This window comes from Cyclopterus lumpus, chromosome 23, assembly GCF_009769545.1.
Source record: "Cyclopterus lumpus isolate fCycLum1 chromosome 23, fCycLum1.pri, whole genome shotgun sequence".
Lineage (NCBI taxonomy): Eukaryota > Metazoa > Chordata > Actinopteri > Perciformes > Cyclopteridae > Cyclopterus > Cyclopterus lumpus.
The window spans coordinates 4,288,050-4,299,710 of record NC_046988.1 but is presented as its reverse complement, the minus strand read 5'-3'; the positions used below and the strand labels follow the sequence as shown (position 1 = coordinate 4,299,710).

General features: G+C 41.9%; 2 protein-coding genes across 2 annotated transcripts; both read left to right on the top strand.

Moving 5' to 3' along the window:
- The first annotated feature begins 2,131 nt into the window (after positions 1-2,131).
- LOC117726371 (GTPase IMAP family member 7-like) lies at positions 2,132-5,096 on the top strand. Its single transcript, XM_034526611.1, has 2 exons — positions 2,132-2,219; positions 3,216-5,096. Exons 1-2 carry the CDS (start codon positions 2,213-2,215, stop codon positions 4,199-4,201), a joined length of 993 nt encoding a protein of 330 aa, XP_034382502.1. The 5' UTR covers positions 2,132-2,212; the 3' UTR covers positions 4,202-5,096.
- Positions 5,097-7,905: 2,809 nt separating this feature from the next.
- Positions 7,906-10,713, top strand: LOC117726366 (GTPase IMAP family member 7-like). The gene is made up of 2 exons (XM_034526602.1): positions 7,906-7,993; positions 8,990-10,713. The coding sequence occupies exons 1-2, from the start codon at positions 7,987-7,989 to the stop codon at positions 9,973-9,975; spliced, it is 993 nt and encodes a 330-aa protein (XP_034382493.1). The 5' UTR covers positions 7,906-7,986; the 3' UTR covers positions 9,976-10,713.
- The last annotated feature ends 948 nt before the right edge of the window (positions 10,714-11,661 follow it).

The following is an 11,661-nucleotide window of genomic DNA, read 5'->3' as shown; positions in this document are numbered from 1 at the left end:
AAAGGACTAAAATGCCCAAACGTTAACTGAGAATACTCACTCACTGAATCTATGACAAACATTCACTATGGAACACGTCAGTGTCTTGAGGAGCAGCTTTTCCACAAACTCAACATAAATAAATGCAATTCAAAAGGATTCATATATAAAATTAACTTTTCTTGTGATTACCTTATCACTAGGTAAATACTGAAAAAACATTGTTCTTTACAGAAAGTTAAGCAGCACTCACTTCAACATGAGGTGTAACACTGACATAGACCTGAGTCTGGAGGAACTTCTAATGGGAGAACTGGGCAAGAGTCTCAAAGTCTGGAGTTCTAGTCCAGTGTTTTTCAACCACTGGGCCGTGAAAAATAAACATTTTTTACATACTGTCACTTCATTCGTGGAAAAAAAAAGCCAACTTGTGTGTTTGTGTGTGTGTATGTCGTCGCGCTGTTGGTGGTGTAATGTTTCGGACGTTATTGCACTGATGACACAGATCAGCAACTCGAACGTCAACAACAACGGTCCCGTCAACCACACTTAACTCCCCTTTTCCGACCGGTTAATCCCGCCTCCCCTCTACTCCTCCAATCACAGGCACGCCCCCTCGACCAGCAGGCACGGTGCCACACTGTGATTGACAGCCACGTCACAGGGTCGCTACAGTGGTATGAAGGCTCAATACTCCCCTCTGCCTGTGGGTACGCAGCGTAATTAATAGGCAGATTTGCTGAGGCGACAATTTAAAAAAGTGAGATTAAGAGATAGGTACAGTACACGCATAAAAGTCTAATGGAGAAATTTTTGAAAAGAAAACTAGGTCCTGATCAAGATCCCCCCACACTTGATCCAGATGATGAGCCCAGTACAAGTGGGTGTCAAAAGAAGGCTAAAACGGTGAGCTCAAGACAGTACAGTGATGAGTATCTGTCATTTGGATTTTCCTTCACTGGGGTTCCTGCCGCACCGAGTCCGTTGTGCGCTGTGCCATCTTGGCATTAGGATGATGTTAAGTTTAATAAAACACAACAAATAGAACACGCGTTTCCCTGATTTCTTAGAGTATATTATGCTCATGCTGAAACTATGTTTGGGTTTGATTTGCATATCATTTCCTGTTGTTGGTGTGCCGTGAGATTTTTTCTGTGTCTTAAGTGTGCCTTGACGCATAAAAGGTTGAAAAACACTGTTCTAGTCGACAAGGCCACTCTGAGGTCTTAGTAGTGAGGTCATAGTAATTACATTTTCAATTCTGTTTATTTTGTACAGCCCAAAATCACAAATTACAAATGTGCCTCAGAGGGTCTGGACACATACGACATCCCCGTCCCAGGACCTCACATCGGATCAGGAACAACTAGAACACTTTTCACGGGGAAAAAGGGAAGAAATCTCAAGGAGAGCAACAGAGGAGGATCCCTCTCCCCGGATTAAATTTGTTGGAATATTGAATATTCTCAGAATGTACTGCAAATTTAAACTTGATTATACATATGTTCATATTTTTTACATCATATATTTGTAATACATGGTTTTATCTTTTATCTGTGCTTAGTTGGTGAAACAGGATTAAATGACTAACTTTAAGACTCAAACTGAAAAGGTGTGCAGCCTTGCTGCGTGACTGATTCCTTCTCCCAGTGGAGATAAGGCACTGGACGATAAGGCTTGTTCAGTGACCTCTGACCTCGTTAACAAACCTACCTCAAATCACACAAGACCGCCTCAGCCTGCTTAGGGGGGCGTTAATTGCAAATATTAATGTAATAATTTAAGTTATTACTAATCCATACCATTTTCATATTTCTTCCTCTTTTATTTTGGTACAAAGTGTGTCGTGTGTGTGCACAAAGGTGTTGTGTGTGTCGTGAACGCCTCTGCTGGGCCCCTGCAGACTTGAGCGGTGAACCCCGCAGACTGTTCTCCGTCTCCGTGGTCGTTGCTCTGCAACACGTTCACAATGCAACGTCATGCACGATAAACAAGCAGAGCGTCGGGGACTATACGAGACAGCCACGTTAGTGAAAACTGTGGACACAAATATTATTTGAACAAATAAAGCTTTTACTTGGAAAAGTAAACTCCCCTCGCCCACCACACGCACGCACGCACGCGCACACGCACGCACACACACGCCCCACGGTAAGGAGCAGCAGGAGAAGAGACACGTAGCACGTCGTCTGGTTGAAACATTTTACTCTTCGCTGATTTATCTTCTAAAAACATGGACAGTAAGTTACTTTTACTTCTTCCAGTTGTTATGATATATTAACGCTGCTCACTGTACATTACTTTATGAAATATATATTATGACGTAGGTTCATTATGTGACCATTAGTGGTGGACCGTTACCTTTACTTATAGGCACCTTTGTAACGTAACACATTGTGAAAAGTTATAAACTAATTATGGCATTCCTGTAGTACTTGTTGAAGATATGGAAGAGTGTGTTGAATAAAAAGAAAAACAAGAAAACAGCATCTTGAAAGAAAAATAATAGTTTCTAGACGTTCATAGTTCACTGCTCTTTTCCGGTTGAGAGAAAGCGATGGTCGAGCGAGGTAGAGGGTGAATGAAGAGAGGGAGCGTCATCACTGGCTGTGGGGTGGGCCGGTTGTCAGAGAAACAAGCTAATCAAACGAGCTGCAGCTGGTCTCAGATCAGCGTCGGAGAAACAGCGGTTTTCAACATGAAGCTGCTTCATTCCGAGTCACTTCCGGTGTTCGTGACCGGGTCTGTTGCTTATAGTAATGTTGAATATTATTATATATATAAAATATATTATATGTATTCACTCTTTAAAATAAAAACGTTTCTGGAGGGAGGTCGTGAACGTGGCCTTTGTCAGGGTTGTGTGCTCTCTTTAAGCAGGTGACTGTACTCTGCCAAACATTGTTAATGTTGTTTTCACGAGTCACCTTATTAAAATTACACTTATCATAACAATAATTTAAGTGGATCAAAGTAATAGTTTTGAATCAGGACCTCCAGTATTTGGATCAAGTAGCTATAGGTGAAAACTGAGGGGCGCTAAAGCTATTATTTCAATGTGTCACATGCACATTTATTTAAAATCAAGGTAAATGTATCAGATCAAACTCGGTTCCAGATACATAACACAACTCAGATTTACAAAATGATCCTCTGTTCTTCACCAGTACCAACGGGCTTTTGTTTTTGTTGTGACAAAGTTTTCAGTATTATTGATGGACATTGTTCTCTTTCAGTGTCAAACAGCAGGAGGATTGCCATCCTGGGAAAAACTGGAGTTGGGAAGAGCAGCCTGGCTAACACCATACTGGGAGAGCAACTGTTCCGGATCGGACACAGTGTGAACTCTGAAACAATTAAATGTCAAGCAGAAACTAAACCGGTCAATGGAGGAAACATCACTTTGATTGACACTCCTGGTTTCTTCGACACAGATCGATCTGAGGAGGAGCTGAAGTCTGAAATATTGAGATGCATCACAGAGTTCGCTCTTGGGCCTCATGCCTTTCTCATTGTACTCAAAGTGGAGAGATTCACAGAGCACGAGCAGGCTATCATCGATAAAATACACCAATACTTTTCTGAAGAAGTCTTACAGTATGCGTCAGTTCTCTTTACTCATGGTGACCAGCTCCCTGAAGGACAGACCATTGAGGACTTTGTCCACGATAATAGGCGTGTGAAGGATCTGGTGGAGAAGTGTGGAGGCCGCTGCCACGTCGTTGATAATAAATATTGGAAGAACAACCAGGAAGAATACAGGAACAACCAGGTCCAGGTGAAGGAGCTCCTCAAGACAATAGATAAGATGGTTGAGGCAAACGAAGGAAGATGCTACACCAATGAGATGCTACAAGCAGTGGAGGAAAGAATAATACAGGAGGTGGAACTCATTCGACAGACAGCAGGAAACAAGTCAGAGGGAGAGATCAGAGAGGAGGCGAAAGAGAACGTATTTAAGTTGCTTTGGACCAAACTGGCAGGTATCGCATCAGGTGCATTGTGGGGAGCTCTTTTAGGTCTAATGGAGATGGCGAGTGACATTATCACAGCTTTAACACAGCCAGGAGGAGCTGGAATGAGAGGAGCCACAGTGCAAAGGGCAGTTGGTGTTGCTCTAAGAGGAGCGATGCAAGGAGCTATTACAGGACACAATGCATCTGAGGGAGCAGACTCACCAGGCGAAGCAGCAAAGAAGGCAGGAGACGCTGTCATGAAATAATCAATCAGGATCAAAAGCACATGATAATACAGCCAGAGATGAAACAGAATCAAAACCAATAATCAAGACGTTACTCTTAAAGACGGGAGAGAGAATGTATCATTAGAAAGTCACACCTCCCTTTAAATAACATGAAATATGTGACCATTGAGATGATCACGTTTAATCATATGTAATATGTCATTCAAACTTTAGTCGCTTATTCCTCTTTCACAAGCAGTTTATTTTATTCACCGTACATATCTACTTGCCTGTACTTCAGATGTCATATTGTACACACATGTCTCATATAGTTTATAAACAGAGTGACCCTGTGGTACGGCTTTGTCCTGCAGGTGAACTTTTATGCTATCTAACACCTCTACTTCCTCAAGGAGTGAGAAGCCAGACCATAAAGTGTAACAGCACTGATTTGATTTGCTAATATGAAAACATGGCTTTTGAAACCTGAAGGAAGTGTGATCTTAAACTATAATTTACTTTTATTCATATGATATATCCTCATTCAAGTTTAATTCTCTTTGATGAGTTAGGATTTCTTTCTTTTTATTGCGCTAAAAGTGTTTTGGTCTCATATATCACTTTATTCTTCACATACATTCTCATATTATTTAGTGTCAGTGTAATGATGACTGCCTCAATGTGTTTTTCTTTCATGTATCAATATGTAATCACATGTTCTTCTTCGTTGACTGAATGGTGAGGAGAAGTAAATAAGTCAACTCTTGGGTCACCTGATCATTTTGAAGGTCTTATTGGGAATTTAAACTTTTGATTTTTTGGCTTTTCTTTTACTTCAATATTTACATTATTCATCTCTGTAACCATTTATCTTCCTTTTATTGCACAAAAAAAACGAATAAAACTGGTTTGTATTCTGTACATTCCAACCAAAGTCCAGACTTGCTCATCTCTGAGGGTTGTCGCCGCCATCTTTCAATTTTAAATGTAAAGGAGGCCTGCCACCACTGAACCTTAATCGCCCTTGCTGTACGGTTAGAGAGCCGTCTCGGGGAGTTTAGGAGAGAGAGACCAAGCCGCTCCTTTAGCTCCTCAGTCCCTTGCTCCTCCTTCTCCTCGAAGAGGCCCAAGTCTCGACCGGAACCCATTCCCCATGCAGCTACCTCACTACTGGCCCAGGCCTTAGGCTCCCGAGGAGCGTCAGCGTCGCCTTTGGGAGGGCAGATGGGCTGCCTGGTTTCCTCCTGTCCATTAAAACAGTGGTTCTCAACTGGCCTGGCTGTGGGACCCACACCCACCCCTAAAGCACCCAAATCGAAAGATGGTGCAGTTTGAACCTGAGATAGTACAGAATATGTATGCCAACAAAAAAACAAGTTTAATGATAAACCAAAACGACCAGCTGGTGGCGATGCTAGAGAGGGAACTATTCCCTTTTACGCTCAATTAGCTGCATTTTAATTAAAAACCCAAAAAGTGCATCTTCAGGACACACGGTATTACACCATACATAACAATTCAAAATCGTCAGCCTTTTTTAAACAGACTCAACATGCTTTCATGCACAAACATGAAATAAAAAAGTCCAACTACTGAGCAGTAGTTTAAAAAGGACTAAAATGCCCAAACGTTAACTGAGAATACTCACTCACTGAATCTATGACAAACATTCACTATGGAACACGTCAGTGTCTTGAGGAGCAGCTTTTCCACAAACTCAACATAAATTAATGCAATTCAAAAGGATTCATATATAAAATTAACTTTTCTTGTGATTACCTTATCACTAGGTAAATACTGAAAAAACATTGTTCTTTACAGAAAGTTAAGCAGCACTCACTTCAACATGAGGTGTAACACTGACATAGACCTGAGTCTGGAGGAACTTCTAATGGGAGAACTGGGCAAGAGTCTCAAAGTCTGGAGTTCTAGTCCAGTGTTTTTCAACCACTGGGCCGTGAAAAATAAACATTTTTTACATACTGTCACTTCATTCGTGGAAAAAAAAAGCCAACTTGTGTGTTTGTGTGTGTGTATGTCGTCGCGCTGTTGGTGGTGTAATGTTTCGGACGTTATTGCACTGATGACACAGATCAGCAACTCGAACGTCAACAACAACGGTCCCGTCAACCACACTTAACTCCCCTTTTCCGACCGGTTAATCCCGCCTCCCCTCTACTCCTCCAATCACAGGCACGCCCCCTCGACCAGCAGGCACGGTGCCACACTGTGATTGACAGCCACGTCACAGGGTCGCTACAGTGGTATGAAGGCTCAATACTCCCCTCTGCCTGTGGGTACGCAGCGTAATTAATAGGCAGATTTGCTGAGGCGACAATTTAAAAAAGTGAGATTAAGAGATAGGTACAGTACACGCATAAAAGTCTAATGGAGAAATTTTTGAAAAGAAAACTAGGTCCTGATCAAGATCCCCCCACACTTGATCCAGATGATGAGCCCAGTACAAGTGGGTGTCAAAAGAAGGCTAAAACGGTGAGCTCAAGACAGTACAGTGATGAGTATCTGTCATTTGGATTTTCCTTCACTGGGGTTCCTGCCGCACCGAGTCCGTTGTGCGCTGTGCCATCTTGGCATTAGGATGATGTTAAGTTTAATAAAACACAACAAATAGAACACGCGTTTCCCTGATTTCTTAGAGTATATTATGCTCATGCTGAAACTATGTTTGGGTTTGATTTGCATATCATTTCCTGTTGTTGGTGTGCCGTGAGATTTTTTCTGTGTCTTAAGTGTGCCTTGACGCATAAAAGGTTGAAAAACACTGTTCTAGTCGACAAGGCCACTCTGAGGTCTTAGTAGTGAGGTCATAGTAATTACATTTTCAATTCTGTTTATTTTGTACAGCCCAAAATCACAAATTACAAATGTGCCTCAGAGGGTCTGGACACATACGACATCCCCGTCCCAGGACCTCACATCGGATCAGGAACAACTAGAACACTTTTCACGGGGAAAAAGGGAAGAAATCTCAAGGAGAGCAACAGAGGAGGATCCCTCTCCCCGGATTAAATTTGTTGGAATATTGAATATTCTCAGAATGTACTGCAAATTTAAACTTGATTATACATATGTTCATATTTTTTACATCATATATTTGTAATACATGGTTTTATCTTTTATCTGTGCTTAGTTGGTGAAACAGGATTAAATGACTAACTTTAAGACTCAAACTGAAAAGGTGTGCAGCCTTGCTGCGTGACTGATTCCTTCTCCCAGTGGAGATAAGGCACTGGACGATAAGGCTTGTTCAGTGACCTCTGACCTCGTTAACAAACCTACCTCAAATCACACAAGACCGCCTCAGCCTGCTTAGGGGGGCGTTAATTGCAAATATTAATGTAATAATTTAAGTTATTACTAATCCATACCATTTTCATATTTCTTCCTCTTTTATTTTGGTACAAAATGTGTCGTGTGTGTGCACAAAGGTGTTGTGTGTGTCGTGAACGCCTCTGCTGGGCCCCTGCAGACTTGAGCGGTGAACCCCGCAGACTGTTCTCCGTCTCCGTGGTCGTTGCTCTGCAACACGTTCACAATGCAACGTCATGCACGATAAACAAGCAGAGCGTCGGGGACTATACGAGACAGCCACGTTAGTGAAAACTGTGGACACAAATATTATTTGAACAAATAAAGCTTTTACTTGGAAAAGTAAACTCCCCTCGCCCACCACACGCACGCACGCACGCACGCGCACACGCACGCACACACACGCCCCACGGTAAGGAGCAGCAGGAGAAGAGACACGTAGCACGTCGTCTGGTTGAAACATTTTACTCTTCGCTGATTTATCTTCTAAAAACATGGACAGTAAGCTACTTTTACTTCTTCCAGTTGTTATGATATATTAACGCTGCTCACTGTACATTACTTTATGAAATATATATTATGACGTAGGTTCATTATGTGACCATTAGTGGTGGACCGTTACCTTTACTTATAGGCACCTTTGTAACGTAACACATTGTGAAAAGTTATAAACTAATTATGGCATTCCTGTAGTACTTGTTGAAGATATGGAAGAGTGTGTTGAATAAAAAGAAAAACAAGAAAACAGCATCTTGAAAGAAAAATAATAGTTTCTAGACGTTCATAGTTCACTGCTCTTTTCCGGTTGAGAGAAAGCGATGGTCGAGCGAGGTAGAGGGTGAATGAAGAGAGGGAGCGTCATCACTGGCTGTGGGGTGGGCCGGTTGTCAGAGAAACAAGCTAATCAAACGAGCTGCAGCTGGTCTCAGATCAGCGTCGGAGAAACAGCGGTTTTCAACATGAAGCTGCTTCATTCCGAGTCACTTCCGGTGTTCGTGACCGGGTCTGTTGCTTATAGTAATGTTGAATATTATTATATATATAAAATATATTATATGTATTCACTCTTTAAAATAAAAACGTTTCTGGAGGGAGGTCGTGAACGTGGCCTTTGTCAGGGTTGTGTGCTCTCTTTAAGCAGGTGACTGTACTCTGCCAAACATTGTTAATGTTGTTTTCACGAGTCACCTTATTAAAATTACACTTATCATAACAATAATTTAAGTGGATCAAAGTAATAGTTTTGAATCAGGACCTCCAGTATTTGGATCAAGTAGCTATAGGTGAAAACTGAGGGGCGCTAAAGCTATTATTTCAATGTGTCACATGCACATTTATTTAAAATCAAGGTAAATGTATCAGATCAAACTCGGTTCCAGATACATAACACAACTCAGATTTACAAAATGATCCTCTGTTCTTCACCAGTACCAACGGGCTTTTGTTTTTGTTGTGACAAAGTTTTCAGTATTATTGATGGACATTGTTCTCTTTCAGTGTCAAACAGCAGGAGGATTGCCATCCTGGGAAAAACTGGAGTTGGGAAGAGCAGCCTGGCTAACACCATACTGGGAGAGCAACTGTTCCGGATCGGACACAGTGTGAACTCTGAAACAATTAAATGTCAAGCAGAAACTAAACCGGTCAATGGAGGAAACATCACTTTGATTGACACTCCTGGTTTCTTCGACACAGATCGATCTGAGGAGGAGCTGAAGTCTGAAATATTGAGATGCATCACAGAGTTCGCTCTTGGGCCTCATGCCTTTCTCATTGTACTCAAAGTGGAGAGATTCACAGAGCACGAGCAGGCTATCATCGATAAAATACACCAATACTTTTCTGAAGAAGTCTTACAGTATGCGTCAGTTCTCTTTACTCATGGTGACCAGCTCCCTGAAGGACAGACCATTGAGGACTTTGTCCACGATAATAGGCGTGTGAAGGATCTGGTGGAGAAGTGTGGAGGCCGCTGCCACGTCGTTGATAATAAATATTGGAAGAACAACCAGGAAGAATACAGGAACAACCAGGTCCAGGTGAAGGAGCTCCTCAAGACAATAGATAAGATGGTTGAGGCAAACGAAGGAAGATGCTACACCAATGAGATGCTACAAGCAGTGGAGGAAAGAATAATACAGGAGGTGGAACTCATTCGACAGACAGCAGGAAACAAGTCAGAGGGAGAGATCAGAGAGGAGGCGAAAGAGAACGTATTTAAGTTGCTTTGGACCAAACTGGCAGGTATCGCATCAGGTGCATTGTGGGGAGCTCTTTTAGGTCTAATGGAGATGGCGAGTGACATTATCACAGCTTTAACACAGCCAGGAGGAGCTGGAATGAGAGGAGCCACAGTGCAAAGGGCAGTTGGTGTTGCTCTAAGAGGAGCGATGCAAGGAGCTATTACAGGACACAATGCATCTGAGGGAGCAGACTCACCAGGCGAAGCAGCAAAGAAGGCAGGAGACGCTGTCATGAAATAATCAATCAGGATCAAAAGCACATGATAATACAGCCAGAGATGAAACAGAATCAAAACCAATAATCAAGACGTTACTCTTAAAGACGGGAGAGAGAATGTATCATTAGAAAGTCACACCTCCCTTTAAATAACATGAAATATGTGACCATTGAGATGATCACGTTTAATCATATGTAATATGTAATTCAAACTTTAGTCGCTTATTCCTCTTTCACAAGCAGTTTATTTTATTCACCGTACATATCTACTTGCCTGTACTTCAGATGTCATATTGTACACACATGTCTCATATAGTTTATAAACAGAGTGACCCTGTGGTACGGCTTTGTCCTGCAGGTGAACTTTGATGCTATCTAACACCTCTACTTCCTCAAGGAGTGAGAAGCCAGACCATAAAGTGTAACAGCACTGATTTGATTTGCTAATATGAAAACATGGCTTTTGAAACCTGAAGGAAGTGTGATCTTAAACTATAATTTACTTTTATTCATATGATATATCCTCATTCAAGTTTAATTCTCTTTGATGAGTTAGGATTTCTTTCTTTTTATTGGGCTAAAAGTGTTTTGGTCTCATATATCACTTTATTCTTCACATACATTCTCATATTATTTAGTGTCAGTGTAATGATGACTGCCTCAATGTGTTTTTCTGTCATGTATCAATATGTAATCACATGTTCTTCTTCGTTGACTGAATGGTGAGGAGAAGTAAATAAGTCAACTCTTGGGTCACCTGATCATTTTGAAGGTCTTATTGGGAATTTAAACTTTTGATTTTTTGGCTTTTCTTTTACTTCAATATTTACATTATTCATCTCTGTAACCATTTATCTTCCTTTTATTGCACAAAAAAAACAAATAAAACTGGTTTGTATTCTGTACATTCCAACCAAAGTCCAGACTTGCTCATCTCTGAGGGTTGTCGCCGCCATCTTTCAATTTTAAATGTAAAGGAGGCCTGCCACCACTGAACCTTAATCGCCCTTGCTGTACGGTTAGAGAGCCGTCTCGGGGAGTTTAGGAGAGAGAGACCAAGCCGCTCCTTTAGCTCCTCAGTCCCTTGCTCCTCCTTCTCCTCGAAGAGGCCCAAGTCTCGACCGGAACCCATTCCCCATGCAGCTACCTCACTACTGGCCCAGGCCTTAGGCTCCCGAGGAGCGTCAGCGTCGCCTTTGGGAGGGCAGATGGGCTGCCTGGTTTCCTCCTGTCCATTAAAACAGTGGTTCTCAACTGGCCTGGCTGTGGGACCCACACCCACCCCTAAAGCACCCAAATCGAAAGATGGTGCAGTTTGAACCTGAGATAGTACAGAATATGTATGCCAACAAAAAAACAAGTTTAATGATAAACCAAAACGACCAGCTGGTGGCGATGCTAGAGAGGGAACTATTCCCTTTTACGCTCAATTAGCTGCATTTTAATTAAAAACCCAAAAAGTGCATCTTCAGGACACACGGTATTACACCATACATAACAATTCAAAATCGTCAGCCTTTTTTAAACAGACTCAACATGCTTTCATGCACAAACATGAAATAAAAAAGTCCAACTACTGAGCAGTAGTTTAAAAAGGACTAAAATGCCCAAACTTTGCCAGTGTGTCTCTTAATGTCCCATCAGCTTACCAACGATTTACCCAAGTGTGCCTTCCTGTTTTTGACCCGTTTTTGTCCACCCGTGACTCT